The sequence below is a fragment of the Kryptolebias marmoratus genome, linkage group LG8 (assembly GCF_001649575.2).
Source record: "Kryptolebias marmoratus isolate JLee-2015 linkage group LG8, ASM164957v2, whole genome shotgun sequence".
In the NCBI taxonomy this organism is placed as follows: domain Eukaryota; kingdom Metazoa; phylum Chordata; class Actinopteri; order Cyprinodontiformes; family Rivulidae; genus Kryptolebias; species Kryptolebias marmoratus.
Genome location: NC_051437.1, coordinates 4228615 through 4250422, shown reverse-complemented (window position 1 = coordinate 4250422; position 21808 = coordinate 4228615). Strand labels below are relative to the sequence as shown.

Genomic DNA, 21808 nt, shown 5'->3' with positions numbered 1-21808 from the left:
GTAACGGTTTTAATGTTTTAGGCCACAATATTTTTGCAAGTAGTTCAAAGTTTAAACTGATATTGTTGTGAATCTTTGGTGTAAACTTTACCTTCAAGCAAACGCCCCCCAAAAGAATATCAACGCCCCCTTTTTGAAAATATTGCTGCCAGCGCCCCCTGTCATCCTCTCAACGCCCCCCAGGGGGCGGTACCGCCCCTGTTGAGAAACGCTACTATAGAGCATTTATTGATTGTGCGCTCTCAGACAAGATGCGATCCTTTTAAGCTGCACACTTACTAGTTTAACTGTTAAGTTAAATCAATCTAAAAAAAACAGCTCACAAACTGACGCAACGCAATAATCAGACAAGAACTACGACAACGACGACAGTCAAAAAACTGTGTGTTTCCGCCGCAATCAGCACACCTGCTGACAGGTTACCTGTGGCTCCATTTAACCCCACATGATGCAACCCACCGTGACCTTTAGGTATTACACCAAAATAAATATAAACACAAAGCCCAAACATATGGCTCTAATACACCGGCCCCTAATTGTAAATGACAGCTGACATTACAATTAACTTTAAAATACAGAGCCAAAAACAAAAAAAAAAACAAAAAGCAAATACACATATTTATACATTTCACCGCAAAGAACATTTAACCATTTTCAGCTTCTGTTAACAGGCATAGCTTAGAGACAGGTCTTTCTAGGATGTTTGCTTTTGTCTGAAGACTGACAGAACGTATCAAACCTTTCTTGTCTGGAAAGGTTTTCAACACTCTGCCCAGAAGCCAAGACCCTCTTGGAGCTACAGGATCCATCACAATAACTATGTCTCCAGAGACAAAATTTCTCCTCCTTTGGTTCCATTTTTGTCGCTCTTGAAGCAATGGGAGGTACTCTCGTATCCATCTTTTCCAGAATAAATCTGCAAGATATTGAACTTGTCGCCACCTCCTCTTAACGTACACATCGTCCTTATTAAACAGTCCAGGTGATAGAACTGGTTTCCCTTTCATCAGGAGAATGTGGTTAGGAGTGAGCGGTTCCAGATCAGTGGGATCATTTGAGAGCTTAGTGAGGGGTCGATCATTTAGCATGGCCTCAACCTCGCACAAAACTGTTTGCAGTCCATCATCATCCAGAGTTTGAAGATGTACCACAGAGGTAAGAACCTTTCTGACCATCTGAATAACATGTTCCCAGACTCCACCAAAGTGTGATGCTGCAGGTGGATTAAAGTTCCACTTGATGCCATCTTGCAAAAATGCTTTCTGTATCTGATTATGGTTTAAAGATTCAAGTGCTTCCTTCAGTTCTTTCTTCGCTCCCACAAAATTTGTGCCATTATCTGAGCGGATTGAAGCTACTTGACCTCTTTGACTGATAAATCTTCGCAAAGCATTAATACATGCATCAGTGTCCAAAGATGAGGCCACTTCCAAATGAACAGCTCTGCTTGCCAAACAGGTAAAGATAACACCATAACGCTTGCAGAAGCTTCGTCCTCTTTTTACCTCTAAAGGACCAAAATAATCCACTCCCACATGTGTAAAGGGAGGAAGATCAGGAAGGAATCTTTCCTTTGGCAGGTCCGCCATTTTTTGCTCACCCAACTTTCCTTTGTGTCGTCTGCAGAAGTTGCATTGTGATATAATTTTTCTCACAGCTGACGTGGCATTCGTTATCCAAAATCTCTTTTGCAGTCTTGACAGCGTATGGTTTCTACCACTGTGACCAACTTGTGTCTTAAAATGAGTGTGGAGATGTGTTGTTCTTTTGACAGGATGAGTGGATGCTTTGTCTCTTCTGGTAAAGCTGCCTTACTTAAGCGGCCTCCAACTCTCAAAAGTCCATCCTCCAAACATGGGTCTAGTTTATAAATAGAGCTGGCTCTTGGTACAGATTTTCCAACTGATAGGGCAGCAATCTCTTCTTTGAACCTTTGCTGCAGACTGTAGCGAATAATGGAAATTTCAGCATCCAAGAGATCCTTAACTGACAAAGTTCAACTTATTGACATTTTGACCTTCTCAAACTCATGTAATTTTTCTACACCTGCCTTCAGAGCATGCAAATCTTTTCTCCTTTGTTTCATCTGCAGAAGAACCTTTTTCCATTTAATAAACCACGCAACTGCCACCTTCAGTTTGCTCCAATCTGAGAAATATAAAAGGAGCTGATCTGTAGCATTAGGACAGTCCTGAGTGATGATGTTTACTGTGACCTCTCTTTTGATCTCAACATCTTCAGCAGTAATTGTGGCTTCTGAATCATCTGAAGGCCAATCCCTTTCTGGGTCAAGGAGAAACTTTGGGCCCTCAATCCAACTTCCTCCATCCAACAATTCTCTTACCTTCATACCTCTAGAGGCACAATCTGCAGGATTGTCTTTGGTATTAATATACCTCCACTGTGATACATGAGTTGCATCCCTGATGGTTGACACCCGATTTGCTACAAATGTGCGAAATCGCTTGTCTTCGTTTTTTATGTACTTGAGCACTGAAGTGCTGTCTGTCCAAAAAATTGACTGATCTAATTGCAGCTCCAGTTCCGATCTCAGCATTTGATCTACTCAAACTGCTAGAACAGCAGCTGTGAGTTCCAGACGAGGAATAGTTATCTGTTTCAGGGGAGTTACCCTTGCCTTTCCCAGAAAAAAGAAAACATGTACTTTGCCTTTGTCATTTTCAATTCTGAGATAGGTGACAGTGCCAAATCCATCCTCACTGGCATTAGAAAAATTGTGCATCTGCGCCTTAATAGGCTGTCCAAAATGTTTGGGCTTAATGCATCTTGCAACTTTAAAAGAAGCCAAATCCTTTAGACCCACCAGCCACCCTGTCCAATGATGACTAATGTCTGCAGGTATGCAGTCGCCTCAGCCACAACGTCTTCGACAGAGCTCTTGCAGTATAACCTTTGCTGACAGTGTCACTGGTGAAAGAAACCCCAAAGGATCATAGACTGAAGAGATTACAGACAACAAGCCTCTTCTAGTGTGTGTTTGCTCTTTTATTGTCATTTTGAATTTAAATGTGTCTGACTCCACACACCACTGTAATCCAAGGGTTCTCTGTACTGGAAGCTCATCTCTGTCTAAATCCAGTTCCTTCCAGTCTTTAGCTCTGTGCTCCTCCTCAACAGTTTGCAGAACTGTCCGGCTGTTGCAAGTCCATTTTGTCAAAGTGAAGCCTCCCTTCAAGCAGAGGTCACTGAGAGCTTTTAATCATTACAACTGCTTCCTCTTCTGAGGGCAAGCTCTTCAAGCAATCATCAACATAAAAATTTTGTCCAACTGTTTTCACTACATCTGATGAAAAGTGAGCATGATTGTCTTCTGCTGTCTTTCGAAGAGCATAACTGGCACAACTTGGAGATGAGACAGCACCAAACAAATGTGCTGTCATTCTATACTCCACTGGCTCTTGGCCCATTTTACCATCAGGCCACCACAAAAAACGAAGATAATCTCTATCCTCTTCAGCCACCTTCACCTGATAAGACATAGACCTAATGTCTCCCATGAAGGCTACTGGCTCCTGTCTGAATCTGACAAGGACTCCCAATAGTGAACTCGTCAGGTTTGGGCCTTGAAGAAGCTGGCTGTTAAGTGAGACTCCTTTAAATGTAGCTGAACAGTCAAGCACAACCCTCAAAGAACCTTTTCTGGGATGACGTACACCATGATGGGGAATATACCAGATCTTTCCATTTTCTCCCTCCAGTTGATGGTGAGGCACTTTCTCTGCGAAGCCTGTACTTATGACATCATTGAAAAAGCTGGTATATTCTGTGTGAAACAATTCATCCTTTCCAAACTTCCTCTTTAATCCAAGCAGCCTTTTCTTGACCATGGAAATGTTATTAGGAAGAGTGGGCTGTTCCTTTCTGAAGAGCATTTTTAAATTATAATGACCATCCTGAAGAAATGCTGATTTGTCCATAATCTTTAAAAATTGGATGTCTTCTCTTGACATCCCCTTTTCTTCTGTACTCCTTTCATTGAAGTCATGATTGTATTGGGTTTTTAACATCTCTTCCAGGTCACACAGAGAGATTCTGTTGACAACAGCCACAGTAAATCCAGTTTTACATCTGTTGCTCTCTCCATCCTGAAGGGGGCCATTAACTACCCAACCAAGTACAGTTTTTACTGCATATGGGCCATTCTCTTGGCTGTTGACAACTTCCCAGGGTTCCAATACCTTAGGTGTGTTGGTACCAATTAACATGTTAACATTGGCATCTATGCAGGGAATTTGAACATTGGAAAGGTACGGCCATTTTGACAGTTCTTTTTGTGCGACAATATTGCTGGAGGTAACAGGCATTTTGCCTTGTGTGAGAACTTCTGGAAGACTGTAAAATTGATTACTGTTAAGCCCAGCCACTTCCAAACCATTCAATACATGTATGGAAACAACTCTTTCTTGCCCCATGGTGCGCAAAAGGACATTTGTTTTTCTTCAAACTATATTTAACCTTTGCATAAGATGCTCTGAACAGAATGTTGCTGTACTGCCAGGATCCAAAAATGCATAGGTTTGTATTATTTTATCTCCCTTAATGGATTTAACTTGGATTGGCAGGATGGACAAAATGCTGTCCTCTCGTCCGGCCCCTGTGTGACCACATGTCTCTGAAGAAGGTGGTGTGACATGTTCCGTTTCTTTACAGTGTTCACTTTCTTTGCTGGCCCTTGACCTTTCAGGGATATGAAGCACAGTAGGATGACTCTGACCACACTCTTTGCAAATTAAACGCTTATCGCAAACTTTGCTCATGTGTCCAGTACACAGACAGCCAAAACACATCCTCTTCTCCTTCAAAAAGGTGATTTTATCACAATGTTTCATCCTCTTCAGCTTTAGACACTCCTCTAGTCCATGAGACTGGGCACAACAAACACATGTATTTTTAGTTTTGTCCATCAACTTCTGCTTATATGAAGTTAAATTTGAACCCTTGGTTGTGTCAATAGTAACAGCAGTGGCAAAGCTGCTACCTGTGACTCTACTGAACTTAGACTGAGACTTGATCTTATTAACACTCTTTAATATAGGACCACTACTTGTCCTGTCCTGAATATCCCCAAAAAGAGGATCAGAGATGATCTTAACCTGACGTTCAATAAATAAAACAAGATCTTTAAAGCAAGCTCTTCGATTGTATTTTTCCAAAACTTCATGAGCCGTTATCCTCCACCTTTCCCTGTATTTGAATGGTAACTTGGTCACAATTGCTCACAAGTTCCATCAGCTCTGTTCGCAGACCCAAAAATGAAACAGAAAGAAAATAATCCCGTACCTACAGTGAAACATGGAGGAGGCTTGGTTTTGTTCTGGGGATGCTTTGCTGCATCTGACACAGGGTGTCCTGAATCTGTTCAGGGTCCAATGAAATCTCAAGACAATCAAGACATTCTGGAGCTAAATGTGCTGCTCAGTGTCAGAAAGCTTGGTCTCAGTCACAGATCCAATGACCCAAAACACACAGCTAAAAACACCAAGAATGGGTTAGAACAAAATGTTGGACCATTCTGATGTGGCCTTCTGAGCCCTGATCTAAATCCTGTTGAACATCTGTGGAAGGAGCTGAAACCTGCAGTCTAGAGAAGGAACCCTTCAAATCTGTGACAGATGGAGCTGTTTGTTCTTGAGGAGTGGACCAAAACACCTGTGGACAGGTGCAGAAGGCTCAGAGAGAGTTACAGAAATCACTTGACTGCTTTGATTGACTCAAAAGGTTGTGCAACAAAATATTAAGTTTAGAGTACTGTCCTTTTTGTCTTGGCCAGTTTCTTTTATTTGTTTTTGAAATAATTTTGTTAAATCACAATTCTAAAGCAATGATTGAATTTTAATTGATTTGTAGTATTTTTTTCCTGTTTATTAGTTTTGTAAGTTTCAATTTAGTTTAGTAACCATGATGGATTTTTATTTTTTTAACACAAAGGTACAAACAAATTTGTGTGCGTATGTATTTTGTAGTGTCTTGTTTAATGTTTTGTACTGTTTTATATTTATGTTTAGTTGTGGGTGTGGTTTTCACTTTTTTGACATTATAGAGCTTTAAAGTTGGCTGATACATTATATGCTTGATCCATTTTCTACTTTGAGTTATATCTCTAACTTATAAAAATAATATTTTTTGGTCAGTATCTAGGCACATTAAATGGATGCATTACCAATACTTTGCTAACACTACAGACAGAAACAGGCAAAAACAATACTGCCTGTGAAAAATGTCAGAAGAAGAAAGTTTCATCATCTAACCTGCTCATATGCTTCTGCTCCTGTCTTTATTTTTTTCACGTATTGTAAAATTTTATTCTCTGACACATTTGTTAAAAATAAAGCCCTGGAGGCAATATGTGCTGAGGCTGGAGGATCATTTGAGTAATGTCTCCTCTACAGTTATACGGGCATTGGTGGAGTGTATTAAAAGTTTCAAGTGTCAGGGATGAGATGCCAATGAAGAGTAATAATGTGGGTCCTTGGTTCTTTCTGTTTGATAAGATATTTCAAATTGATTTTTACATATTCAACTTTTGTTAGCTCATTTTTACTGTTTTTCTTGTCTTTTATCATTACATTGTGCTCTAATGTTACCTCTAGCATATGATCAGATTTATGAACCCAGTTTTATCAGTAGACCTGTTTTCTGTCACATTTTTTATGGTGCTGCTGGTAGCGAGGGTGTTTTCACCGCAAAATAATTTTGTTCTTTATCAGTTAATATTTGTTTGAAAACTCCAGTGGCTTTGTCTAGTCTAAAGTTATTGGTGCCATTTAGATTTAACATGCAAAGTGCGTATTTGAACTTCCTTTCCCAGTAGATAAAGATCAATCCAACAGTATGAACTTGAAATATCATAAATGCCACTTAAATCATGCTAAATTCTTTCTCAAAAAAGTTGAGACTAGGGCAAGAAAAGACCAAAGCTCCTTTTGAAATGGACTGAGGCAAAGTGAAAAATTGTTCTGTGTTTAGACAAATCGAAATTTAACGTCTTTTTTTTTTAAACCAGACGCTACTTCCTCTGTTCTAAAGAGGAGAGGGACCGTCGGGCCTTTATCAGACCACAGTTCAAAAGCCTGCCTCTCTGATGGTATGGGGGTCCCACTAGAGCCCATGTCATGGAGAACTCACTCAACTGGAGAGGCACCATTAATGCAGCAAAAAATATAAAGAACATATCAGGGTTTCCCCCAGAAAAGAGGCCAAGCCCGGTGGTAGGTGGCCATTTGCCGGCCGATCGCCGTCCGGCCGTGATTTAGTAAAAAAAAAGATTAAAGTTGACAGGAAAATTTAAAATATATTATATATTTATTATGTGATATTGTAAGATATTTGTGTCAAATATTTACACAACTACAGTTTTACAAAAAGGCACTTTTGAAATAGATTTCTAAACAAAAATTGTTTGCGCCCAATTTGAATCCTAATTTAAGTCACATTTACAAATAAATTAAATTAACATAAAAGAAAAAGTAACAAAGAACCGACACACGTCTCACGTCAAAGCCAATAAATAACAACTGTTCGATAGCAATGACTTTGGGTTCTGATGCTGATATCCTCCTTGGGGTGCTGGTAAGGAGCACAGACAGGATGCTATTAGTTCTTTCAGGCTCTTTAATTCTTAACCGATGACATGTAACAGCCTTAACGTACAGAGGTCTAATTATGTGACTGTCTTCGTGTATGTGTGTGTGTGTGGTCTATAAAAGAAAGAAATAAACAGAATCAGAAATGCAGGCGGTCTGTATTCATAAAACTACTTCAGACATCTATCTCCAACATTTATACCTGCACAGTACGACTAACTCAAGCACTTATAACTCCGCTAATTACGCAGCTATTATTAGGTTAAACTTACGTTTTGTCAGCTATGCACACAACTTAAACTGCATCGGCTTAAAGTGGCCGGCTCCGTGTCGGACTAAAGTGCTGAGCAGTTTCTAAACTAAGTAACGCACCTACCAACTTTCGCCACTAGATGGCTCTCAGTACAACAACTCACTGCCTTTCCAACAACAACAGAGAACTCTGAAAAACAGAGAGATGCTGTACTGTACTGTTCTTTTTGTGGCACAGGCTGCATGTTGGAAACAAAGCATATCTAATGCTGAATTTAATAGCATCATTTTACTGTTGCTAAATTAAATTAGCACGCGTCATATTAATATTTTCGCTAAGTACAAAACATGCCTACCTTGTAAAGCCACCTGCTGAATTTCAGCTCAACTAACCATTGTGGTTGATGAACACTCCTTATTATTGGCTGCAGCAGTAATCTCCTTCCGTGAGTTTTGAAACATTTAATTATTTTTGTGATCTCTCATAGAAGGATCATATAAATGCTGATACAGGCGAACCAGCTCCGCTAGAGCAGCAAAATCATCCATTTTGAATGGAGCGCGGCGCGTGCGCAGTCCGCACAAAGTTAGCAAAATTGGGAGGTGCATGACCCGTGCTGAGCCATCGAGCAGGGACGGGGACAGCGCGATTGCGTCACTGTTGGCGCCCGCACCCTCACACAGTGACCTCGCGGTGGGGGGGCCGGTGTAAAAAAATGTGTATAAAAAATGACATATATTACAATAAACAAGCGGAGCTTAGCCTGGCGGCGGGAGAGGGAAAGCCTGCGGGCCGCCAGGCTTATAATACACTGGGAGAAACCCTGCATATCCTCCCACCCAGATGACGTATTTTTCATGGAAGGACAGTTAAACAACTAGAATCATCAGACAAGAGTGGGACAACATTCTCTCTAAAACCTCCAGCAGCTGCTCTCCTCAGTTCCTAGATGTTGAAAGACTGATAATAGGAGAGGAGGAGATGCTTCCCATTGTGAACGATGGCCCTGCCCCATCTTTTAAGATGTGTTGCTGCCTTCAAATTCATAATTCACCCTGATTCACTTTTAAAGTTATTTATGCAATTAAATTTATTCATTCATTATTCATTCATCTTTACCATGAATAATTAAAGAGAATTGTCTATTTTCTGGTTGTGTCACATTGTTATTTACTATCTTGCTTATATTGGTGAATTAAAATGTGGAAGCATTCATTCATGCAAGGCTCTTTGAGATCCGTAACAATATTCAAAGCAAGCAGAAGTCTGAACTTTGACTGGACTATTGCAAATTTTATTTATTTATTTTTTTTAACCATTCTGTTGTAGATTTGCCACTGTGCAAATTGTCCTGCTTCATGACAGAGTTTGGTCTAACATTTCACACTTGTCTCTAGAATCACCTTTGGTCTACAGAAGAGTTCATGGTTGCCTCAGTAACTGTAAGGTGCCCAAGTCCTGTGGTTGCTAAACAAGCCCAAACCATCACCCCTCCACCACTGTGCTTCACAACTGGTGTACAGTGTTTGTGTTTATAAGCTGTATTTAGATTTTTCCAAACATGGTATGACCTAGTAAAGACCAAATGAGTTTTAATCACACTATGGCAGATTGCCAATTTTTAAAAGTGGACAATATCAGTGGATTTAAAAAAAGTCGGCTGATTAATTAGTCTATCTCTACATAAAGGCCAAGTATTCCTTAGGGAAATGCAAATTGCTCACTGCCCTTCCTGCCAGAGTTTTAGACTAAAAGCATCATATGATGAAAAATTAAGTTTGGCAATAAGTTGTATTTGGGGTATGTTTTGAGAATGACTTCCAGCTACAATCACATATTTTAGCATGATATTTGTGAAACAGACTGACATCCAATAATTATTTCCTGAACGTTTCATTAAAATCCACCCAGTGGTTCAAACAAACATAGTGGACTCCAAATAATTTGGGGGGAAATTTTAAACTAAGATTTTGTACAGTCTGTTAGGGCTTTAAATATGTATTGGGGCTCAATCTCAGCTTTTACCACAGCAATGTTTAGGTCAGTATCTCTAAAATCTCTAAAATTGGCAGTTATAGCCTTTTAGACATTTTTTAAGGTCAGTTGGCCATCTTAAATTGGGTTGATTCCAAAGGTATATCACTTTTAGATGTACTTCCAGTGATTACTTTGAGAGTTTTGTCAACATTTGTGCAGGGGTTCATGGGATATTTTAGTAACAGACAAACACATGCACACACAGACATGGGCAAAAACATTGTCGACCACCTTTTGCATTTGGAGGTGGGGAGAAATAACCTTCCTGTGTTTTTGTTCATATAGACCTGTTTTAGGTGCAAAAATATAGGTAAGTCATAAAACATGTAATTATTCCAATAAAAATATGAGACAAAATAAAAGGAAATCTGAAAAAAAACCCATTATGGTTGTAGGCCATTTAACCCCATACTACGCTGCGGCCCGCCCACGGGCCGTTTTACTGCCTTTTCTATTCAAATCTGTATAGTTTTTGCTACATTTATTGTTTTTATAAACTTAAATTTCAAAATAGCGGTGTTTTGGCGCCACTTTTTATTGACGTTTCGTCTGACCAACTGGGTTGCTCTCTGCCCCCCCTAGAGCCCCTCTAATTTCCCATGCGTAAAGTCATGAAAGTCTCCTCCCCTCATTTGCAAGCCTATAGCTCCGGCCAATGAGCTCCCAAGCAGGTTCAGACACCACAGGCAGGTAGCCAATGAAATTGCGGTCACATGATTTTTTGGCTGGGGGGGTTGGAACTTACTTTCACTCCCAAATCAGAGCGCGTCTAGGAGTAAGGTGATACAGACCTGCTGTGCGTCCTGTGCGTAAATACAAAGAAGACTTAGTTTTGTGGATTTTTTGAACGAAAACATGGCGAAATGTCCGAAGAAAGTCAAGTACAGTGCAGAAGAAGTTATGGAGCTGGTTACGAGGAGGGACAGTGACTTTTCAGATGAGGACATCAAAAAGGGAGCGATATGTCTTTGGACGACGAAGATGTCCTGAGCGAGTAAGTGTGAACCTTTCTCTCAAACTACTCATTATTTATCTGCCACTCACTGTTTAGACACCGCGCTTTAAAAAAAAATTTTTTTATCGGTGTGTGTGTGTTAGCTTTCCGTGTCCGTGTATCATGTCCCGTGTCTCCTGTCTCGAGTTAGTGTCATATGCGACGCAGTAGTTTTCTGAGACGCTTTTTTGTCCATGCAAAAGACAAATTTGTACATTTCAAAGTAGTTACTACAGTATTACGTGAGGACTCGCAAACCGCCGTCTTTTCTTTGTTTTTCCTGCGTATTCATGTGGGGGATGGAGAAGAGGTGTTAATGTGAGGTGTGTGTGTGTGGGGGGGGGGGGCAACTTCCCGCCAGCCTGGCTGAGAGGCGTTAGGGGGGGTCGACGGTCGGACATTTTGGCCAGGGCGGACACCGTAGTCATGACGAAGCACCGCCATTTTTGTGTGTGTGTGTGAATGTATTTATAACTAATAAATAACAAATTGTTTTTTTGTTTTTTTTGTCGTTCGAGGCCTGCAAGTGACTCCGAGCCGGAACGGGAAGAGCTGAATGAGCATTCAGAGCAGGTGGCAGCCGTGACGTCAGCGAAGCTCCAGAGCTTTGTGTAACTAAAGGGGGCACCCTAAAAATATGTAACTGGACACTGAATTTGAAGTAGAAACAGTGAAATGGTTTGTAAATAGTTTATGTGTGGCAGTAGTCTGTGAGTAGTTTGTTGCAATGTATTTACTTTTTCATATTTTTTCAGTAAATACATGTTTTGACAAGTTGAACTTGTTTTGGGACATTTTTTATTATGTACTTCAGAAAAAATAAGTATTTTATTGTGTTTATTTACTGTATAATCATCATCAACTGTATATTCATATTGAGAGTGACTTCATTTGCAGAACAGGATTCGTCTCAGCGTCACCTTTCATTTGAGCCCTCACTGACGCCTGTATGTTGAAGCATGTAGAAGTTAGAGCTTTCTGAAGTTACATGTCCATTTGGCACAGTTTGGAGGGGACCTGGACTTTCCCTCAGAAAAACATCTAAATTACAGTGATTCTTTTGTGCTAATTTTCTAAAATTTGAACTCCACGACAATAAAATTTAATTCTACAACCTCATTTGGTTTTTCCGGTCTCAGCACCCTTCCTCCATGTACAGTAAGTTGATAAAAAAAGAGAAAAATCTAGGAGAGAAAAAAATGCTTGAAATCTGTGTTTTCACTTCAATAACTACTAATTGGTTAAAGTTACAATCATTTTGACTGCTCAGGCAAAAACATCAAAGTGTTAACTTCACATGGAGCCTAATCTTTAGTTTGAACCACAAAAGGCTGAAGAATAGCATCTAATTTAATTTGGGTATGTCTTTTCCAGGCTTCTTGAGCTTTCTGAGGGCGAGTGGTAAGGGGTTAAGTATGCTCCCTGTAGTGAAGATGACTCAATTGAGATTTCTCTAAGCTTTCCATTTAGTTGTGATAGGAACCTGGCATAACCACTCTTTGAGGGTTACATCTGTTTCCTAGGCAGCGGCTCAACAAAGCAAGGCCTTGCACAGCATGGTCATGATTCTCACCACTCAGAGTTACAAGAGTGAGACAGCAATAAAAAGAGAGGCAGAGAGATTGTTAGCTATATCAGTGAGGCATGCTTTGCTCAAGGCTGTCTTTTTCTACTCTCATTTCTCTCTTCCTTTTATTAATCAGCAGCAAGAAGCAAAAGAAGGTATGACTGAGTTCAAATCGCACTAAAACTCTTTCCTCCTCTGCCTAAAGAAAAGTGTTGTCTAGGCATGAAAGTATAGTAGGGTAAGGAATAGAAGAGTGCACATAAAAGGACAGTCTTGTACAAGAAGGCAGAGTCTGTTAAAACCTGTTATCCATATGAACAACCAATCAGCAGGGCTTTACTCAGAAGCTGTAAAGAAATATGGTTGAAAAAGTTTTGGTTTCAATTTCTTTTGTGTAATACAAAAATGCATAGCTACATAGATAACAAGTAGTTAATCTGTTTATGTGTAAGAGTTAAAAAGACAGTAGTATAGGATGTTGTGTAAAATATATATAAAATTGATTTGCAAATCTCATAAACATTTTTAGTGGAACATGTATCAAATGTTTAAACAAAAAAATTGTACAATTTCCAGAAAAAATAAGGCAATTTTGAATTTTGTCAGCAACACATCTCAAAAAAGTTGGAACAGGGCCAATTTTACTACTGTGAAGCATCCCCTCTTCTTTTAACAACAGTCTGTAAACATCTAAGAACTGAGGAGAGCAGCTGTTGTAGGTTTTAGCGGGAATGTTGTCCCAATCTTGTCTAATATAAGATTCTAGCTGTTCAACAGCCCTAAGTCTTTCCTGGATTTTTTGTTTATAATGCCTCAAATGTTTTCACTTGGTGAGAGGTCTGGACTGCAGACAGGCCAGTTCAGCATCCAAACTCTTCTACTACACATCTTTTGATGATATTATGAACTGGAGATGATGGGATATTCAAAGTCTTCCCAATTTTCTGTTGAGAAACATTATTTTGAAATTGTTCCACTATTTTTAGACACATTTGTTTTGCACACTGGTGAACCTTTCCCCATTTTCACTTTGGAGACATTCAGCTTCTCTAAAATGCTCTGTTTATACCCAGTCCTCTTACTAACCTTTTACCAATTAATTGAATTAGTTGCCAAATGCTCTTTCAGCTATTTGTTTTTCGTACCTTTTACTTTAACCGCCTTTTGTTCACCCTGTCCTCTTAGTTTAGATGTGTTGCTACCATAAAATAAAAAATAGTACAATTTGTTCATTTAAACATTTGCTATGTTTACCATATACCATTTTGAAAAAAACTATTTGAAATTTGCATTTTTTTGCCTTCTGTTTTTATTTCTATTTTATACGACTTTCCCAGAATTAGGATTGTACGCTCTGATGTATAGTTCAAAAGTTATTTTTCTTAATTACAGAATTTTTTTTTTTTTTTTTTTTGCTTAAGTTATAACACATTACTTGGATTTGTAATTATGGCTCAATGTTTTTGGAAATATAGAGTCACAGTTTTCTTTTACTTTGTAAATCTGTCATTACCTCCATCTACTGATGGTAACTGTTTTGTTTGCTTAAGTTTTATTTCTGAATTATGTTTAGGATCACCAAACAAACATGGATCCAAAAAAATGGAAAATTATAGTAGCTTAATTGAGAGGCTAGTTTTGAGGGCTATTTTGGCCACATGTTTAATATTTTCCATCAGGTGTGTCCATGAAGTGTCTGGTTAGTGAAACAAGCACACCCAGGTGGTGTTACACCCTCAGAAACACAAAGATTTAATACATAGGCGATTTTGTCCACCCCCACCTTGTCTGTCATTAAATCATTTCATTTGGGGTTTAATCATTAATGGGCACACACTTGCACATATAATCACGTTAAATGGAAACACTACCTAGCCTAAAGGCTTTGTAGCAGCTCAGCTGCCCACCTACTCACCTGTATTCAACTGTCTACACCGGTTTAGATGCTTAAGATCAAAACACACTGGGAAGAAACAGACTTATAGTTGTTTTAATGTCTTGCAGTCTTAAACCTGTGGAGTAGAGACTGTGGGCGGTTCTGTGAGGATATTACTGGGTTTGGAAAATTTAATTTATTATAGTGCCAACTCATTTAGAACACCCTTGCAGATGCTTGTGACCTTTGCATCTAAACTAAAACAATTCAGAGGAGACAGAGGATCTCATTCAAGCATGATTAATTGTTTTCCATCCACCCGGCACCCTCAGACAGTTGAAATCTTAAGCAATTTTTTTTCCCTAATTTTTTTGGTTTCTTTTTTCAGCCATTCTGTTGTAGATTTTCTCCTGTCTCTTGTTGCCTGACACAATTAGGGTCAAGCTTCAAGTGTCAGACAAACAGCTTTAAATTAAACTCTAAAGTACTTGGATATACTCAGGAGTTAAAGGTTGACTCAGTGATTACAGGGTGTTCATGTCCTCTCCACCACTGTGCTTGATGGTTGGTTGGAGAGGTTTGTGATGATATGCTGTAGTACACTTAAACCAGTCATGATGTTTGGAATTATGGCCAAACATCTCCACCCTGGCCTCGTCTGGCAAAAAAACATTATTGTGAACTTGCCAAAATATCCTCTTCTGGGAAGAATGGCAGCTGTCCTTAATGTTTTCCTTTGTGAACGATCTTTCTTTCTGCAAAATGTTAAACTCCAAATAGTTTGAAAATGTCCGTATTACCTTTCCCAGATTGGTGGGAAGGAACATTTGAATGCTACAGAGCAACCATCTGCTCTTATAGAAATGCTTTCTGTCAACTTCTACTTTCTAAAGTTCCTTCAGCTCTTGCCCTAACTTGAAAAGGCTTGTTTCATTCTAAAGGACACTTGGACAACTCAACTCAGTTTCCTTTTCATTATTCATCTTTTGTTCTGATAAGATGAATTTCAGGAGCAGTAGTCCAACATGAGTAGGTTGACAACCTACAAACAAAGTGTACATTAGGTATCATGAATGAGAATGAATTAATTTTAACTTTGAGCATTTTAAGCAGTTTCTTAAATCATGTTGCTGATAATTTGTTTTTAACTCAATAGTAAATGAAATCAGTAGACATGGCATATTGCAAATAATGCATGCTAATACACTTTATTAGGTACACCTGTCCAACTGCTCATTAACGCAAATGTTGAATCAGTCAATCACATGGGAGCAACTCAATGCATTTAGGCATTTAGACATGGCCATGATGATCTGCTGCAGTTCAAACCGAGCATCAGAATGGGGAAGAAAGGTGATGTAAGTGACTCTGAATGTGGCATGGTTGTTGGTGCCAGACGGGCTGGTCTGAGTATTTCAGAAACTGCTGATCTACTGGGATTTTCTCCCACAATCATGTCTGGGGTTTACAGAGAATGGTCCGAAAAAGAGAAAATATCCAGTGAGCGGCAGTTTTGTGGGTGCAAATGCCTTGTTGATGCTAAGGGTCAGAGGAGAATGACCAGACTGGTGCGAGCTGAAAGAACGGCAACAGTAACTCAAATAACCACTCGTTACAATCGAGGTATGCAGAGCAGTATCTCTGACCGCACAACCCATCCAACCTTGAGGAGGATGGGCTACAGCAGCAGAAGATCAAACTGGGTGCCACTCCTGTCAGCTAAGAAGAGGAAACTGAGGCTACAATTTGCACAGGCTCACCAAAATTGGACAATAGAAGATTGGAAAAACGTTGCCTGGTCTGATGAGTCTCGATTTCTGCTGCAACATTCGGATGGTAGGGTCAGAATTTGGCGACAACATGAAAGCGTGGATCCATCCTGCCTTGTATCAATGGTTCAGGCTGGTGCTGGTGGTGCAATGGTGTGGGGGATATTTTCCTGGCACACATTGGGCCTATTAGTACCAATTGAGCATCGTGTCAACACCACAGCCTACCTGAGTATTGTTGCTGACCATGTCCATCCCTTTATGACCACAGTGTACCCATCTTCTGATGGGTACACTAACGCGCCATGTCATAAAGCGTGAATCATCTCAAACTGATTTCTTGAACATGACAATGAGTTCACTGTACTCGAATGGGTTCTACAGTCACCAGATCTCAATCCAATAGAGCACCTTTGGGATGTGGTGGAACGGGTGATTCGCATCATGGATGTGCAGCCGACAAATCTGTAGCAACTGTGTGATGCTATCATGTCAATATGGACCAGACTCTCTGAGGAATGTTTCCAGTACCTTGTTAAATCTATGCCATGAAGGATTAAGGCAGTTCTGAAGGCAACAGGGGTCCAACCTGGTACTAGCAAGGTGTACCTAATAAAGTGGCCGGTGAGTTTATGTTTAAAATGCAAACAGTTGAGATACATACGTCACCAAACAAACAGTCATTAAATCTACCATAGTTTTACTGAACTAAACATGAATCATGTAAAATTTAAGTAATACTGTCCATGTCCTACCAGTGATGTCTTTCGTAGAAGTATTTAGCTGAAGTTCTTGTCTGAAGGGAAAACCATATGAAACACAGGTGAGCAGGATTACTTGTGGAATTACCTACTGAGATTGAACTGTGAAAGGAATAGGAGTGCTTGGTTCTGTGTAAGGCACACTCCAGATGGATGGGCTGTGGTGATTTGGAGTTTTGGTGTGTGTGAGTACTTCCTGGTGGGCTGTCTTAGGCAGGTGATTGACAACTCGTCGCCACTCCTTCCACACCTGCAGCGGATCAGGCTCATCAGGAGACCAGGTGTACTTAAGGCTGTGGTGGGAACCAGACCAGCGCTGGAGCATTGCTTGCCAAGTGGTAAAAAGTGCAAAGCCTTCGTAAAAACTTAAGATTTGAAAATCCTTGTTGTGAACTACGTTTTTGTTTTTTGCCTTGTATCTGCCCCAGGATTACCTGTCCACTCTGGAACCAGTCTGGTCTGCATCCGTAACTCGCCGCTAAGATAAGTACTCACCTGTTCACCAGTGCCTGTCTGCCTACGTAACCGCTGCCAACTGGAAAGAAGGAACTTACCTGCAAACCGTCCGGAATCACCATCAAACCTCCTCTGGAAACTACTCACCTCATCCGCTCTCCTCCGTGCTGTGGATCACACTTCTCCTCGTAAGAACACTCACTGGAAAGATTACCTTCGCCATACTTCCTGCTCCTTACCTGAAGAACTCTCTCACTCACTACGTCCTCTGTTTTCAGGTCCCGGCTTCTGCTCTCGCTCGCACATTTATCCACACTGTAAATAAAGTCACTTACCGTTACGTTTGGTCTCATGTGTCTGTCTGTCGCCGAACTGCTCCATTAGAAAATAGTCTGAATCCTGACATGGGCAATCAGATTTGCTGGTTTGACTTGGCACTTACAATTGCCGATGATCAGTTAATTGAGTGTATTTAATTAGCAGCATCTAGCAACATCTATCAATTCTAATTTCGATGAATCTAGGATGAAAGTAGTTACATGTAGCTTTTTCCACAGTAAATTCAAAAGCTTTAAAAACTCAACTCCACACTCTCTATTTCTGAATTGAGAAAGCTCCTCGGATGAGAAGCGAAACGTCTTCAACTACAGAATAGAAGTCCAGTTTTGTTTTTTAACCTTTTTTGAATTTACCATGGCCTGGATGACTGAGAATCTACACCAGCATACTTTTTCCACAGTATGACTGATTTTGTTAAATAGTGACATGGTAGTTAGATATTGTGTTGTTTTTAACAAGTACAAAGTCTTAGAAAGAACAAATGATATTTGCATTCTTTTCATATGTGTAACATTAGAACTTAAAAATGGTCAACATAATTTTCTATCTTTTTTTCTGACGAAACATCAGGCAATAGCTATGTATTGTTTTCATTCAATTGTCATTTTCTTTTTTAAAAATTTAAATCACTACAGTTGTTGAGGGGAAAACAAAACATTTAACAATGTTGTGTCATTCTGCATTAATTAATTTGTGAATTAGTTTGTTGTCCTTTTCTTGTCAGATAAAGCCTCATCCCTAATTCTCTCTCACTTTATCTCCTCTCAGCTTCTGGAGTATGTTGGCAAAGGAAAGAGCATCATGGATGTTGGTTTGGCCCAGGCCCGCAAGCCACTCACAACCCACTGCCATTACTATGAAATGGAGATAGTTGATGCTGGTGAGAAGTGTTACATTGCACTGGGCCTGGCAAAAAAGGTAAGCCCACAAAACTTGCACAGCCTGTACCCATCTTAGGACCACCTTATTTGAGTTTTGTGTTTGGCATTTAGCCGCTAATCTTGTCTTTTCATATAGCCAAATAGAATATAATGCAGTAGAGCTTAATATATTTAGGAAAAACGAAATACAGAAGTGAGTTTCCTACTGCCTGTGTCTTGGATTCTACTATCTTGAATTCTAATTTCTGTTATGTATGAATGTTTGTATATCAGCAAGGTTTTTTCACATACATAGTAAAAAGACAAAAAAAAAAAAAACGGAATTACAATAAATTCTATAAAAAAGGTTTAGGTAGGATCACACAGGTGTTTTATTATTTCGACTCTTTTTCGGACAAAAAAGCAAAGAGTTATATATAGAAAATACAATAAGGGAAATCATTTTTTGATCTCCTGCAGATTTTGTAAGTTTCCCCCTCCTACAAAGAAATGAACAGTCTGTAATTTTTTGGTTGATCTGTTTTAATGGAAAGAGACAAAATATCAACTAAAAGTCCAGAATAAAAATACAACACATAAAAGTTCAAATTGATTTTCATGTCACAAAGGGAAATGGGTATTTAATCCCCAAGCAAAGTATGACTTGGTGTAGAAACCTTTGATGGCAAGCACAGCAGTAAGATATTTCTTTTAGTTGGTCAATATGTTTACACACATCTCACGAGGGATTTTGGCCCACTCCTCTTTACAAAAACTTTTAATCCTTTAGATTTCTTGGCTGCAGCTTGGCAGCTCAAACCTTTTGCTGTGGAATTTCTTCCCCAAACACATGGAAGAAGGTTATGTGGTCAGATGAGACCAAAGATCAAGGACAACACCATGTCTTAGGCAAATCTTTCTACCACTCACTCTACAGTAAAGCATGGTGGTGGCAGCAACATGCTGTGGAGATGTTTTTCTTTAAGAGGAACTGGGAAAAGGGTCATAGTTTAGGGAAAGATGGATGGAATAAAATAAAGAGAAAATCTTTAGAGTAACTTGTTTGACTTTACCCAGCATTGCCTTAATTGTGATACACTGGCCTGTGTGTGTAGACTAAAAGCTTGCTTCTTGAGGCTTGAGGTAGACAACTTCTGTGGCTTCGGCTTCTTAACTGTACTGGATTGGCTTTTTTATTCCAAAAATGTCTTTTTAAAAAATAAAAGTCATGAACTATTCATTAACATGTTTAGTGGCTGGTGTAGATTCTCAGTCATCCAGGACATGGTAAATCCAAAAAAGATGGAAAAAGCAAAAACAACTGGACTTCTAATCTGTTGCTGAAGATGTTTTGCTTCTCATCCGAGGAGCTCTCTCAATTCAAAAAAAAAAAACCTCCCTTGCAGAGATGGGGCTATTTGTCCATAGAACCATTAAAGCTGTACATTATTTATTGCATTACATATTATTTATTATAATACATTATAATCTTGTGGCCCAAAGAGCTGGGTGGTGTTTGCGGCAAAACTCACAATATATTAGGTGTTCTCAAGAAATCACTCATATCTGCAAATCTTGTGTTTTTTGTTTTGTGTTTTTGCTTTTTTTACCCCTACTTACTAACATATCCATCATCACCTTATGCATCTGTAAAAACTGATGGATATGCCGGCACAAATATACATAGACAGATCTTGATAATATCAGATTGTCAGCTAATATCAGACAATTGCTGTTATTGTGTGGGTCCTAAAGGTTTTAGCCTGATGCCATGGGGTTAAACAAACAGACCTGCATTAATTCCTTATGCAGTCCCTGCCCATCCCCTATAAGTTTGGCACGCACAAACAGAAACCCACTGCTTTACCGTCCCTGTTTAGTGTTTCTCTAGCACACACACATAATATACTCTCACATCTGTGGTAACACCTGGCTTAAGTTTTATTTATAGACATCATTGTGATGGATAGAAGATAAGTATCTCCACATGATTTTCCTTGCTGCCCGCATCTTCTCATACTTTTTCAGACTTGTTTACTTTGCCTCATTGTGGAAATGGATCCAGTACTGATAAAATTATCAGATTTTCTAGGCCTTTTCCCCATTGTGCTGTGGATACTACCACTGTGTTTGTTCTCTGACAGAACTTCCCTTTTTATTGCTGCAGCTTAACAGGTGTATTATTTCAAATTATGTTAGAGTGGACTAACTGTTTTATGACATTCTATCTTCAGAGTTAGATCAGATTTAGCAGCTGTATTTGCAATAACTAATAAAATGGCAGAAATAACACATTTGGGATCAATTATACATTAAAAAATGAATGGCTTCCAAGGTGGTAGGGTGAAACATTTGCAAAAATAAATACCTTTCATTGATTTGAAATGTATTGCCATGGATATTGAAATAACAGCTGTTTTTGTACAACTTTAACATAACTTTGATGCACAAATTTCTGTTAATAGATCTCCTTAGGTGCTGAGAACTGAAGAGACAGTATAGTTGACAAGGCAAGGCTTGGCAGAATGACTGTGGCAGGAGGTGTGGCAGGAACAGATGGAGCTGTGACAATAGTTTTAAAAGTGAAGTTAAAAAAATCCCTGACATGCATTTCTCCAGAACCTGTGTACATGTTGTCTTCACAGATGTCATATCAGGTGCATGAATGAACCCCTATGCAATCACGGATGCTGGCTTTTGAACTTTGCACTGATACTGAGCTAAATTATCCATCTACTCTTTATCCCCGAGAATGCACTCATGAACGCATTCACTTATGTGGACAGAGATCTCTAAAGGTTCTTCCTGGAATCTGTTGAAACCACTCTTCTAGTTGTGGTGCTTCAGTAACCATTGGCACCACTGAGGCCTTGACTCTCCACAGCTTCTCTATTTCCTCTTCCAGCCCTTTATGGTTATCAAGCTTCTTGTGTTTCCTCTTCCTGATGTTACAGTCACTTGGGTTTGCTACACTTTTCATCACTACCTTCTTCTGAAAAGCTTGTCGGCCACCACAATGTTGGATTGGTTAGCTATCACTTGTTTGTCAGTTTGGATTTGGAAGTCTCATAGTATCTCAGCATTGCTCACGTATCATTTTTCACCACCCATAGTTGTGAGGATCTGGGTTTTGGTTCCGCCCCCTGGGCGGCGCCACTAATCATTGTTCCACAGGTGTTCCTCATACCACTGATGAGACCAGCCAGGATTTAAGCAGCAGGCGGTGATCAGACCTTCGCTGGAGCATCGAACCTACTGGGTTAGATTCTCCGCCTCAGCGTCTAACCTGAAC

At 39.6% G+C, this 21808-nt stretch overlaps 1 protein-coding gene across 1 annotated transcript in view; it reads left to right on the top strand.

Annotated features, from left to right (window-relative positions):
• The window catches only part of LOC108248019 (SPRY domain-containing protein 3-like), a 124765-nt gene that overhangs the window by 85684 nt on the left and 17273 nt on the right, over nt 1–21808 (top strand). The window contains exon 4 of the mRNA XM_037976822.1: nt 18425–18574. Coding sequence (XP_037832750.1) covers nt 18425–18574 — 150 coding nt within the window. The remainder of the gene's footprint in view (nt 1–18424; nt 18575–21808) is intronic.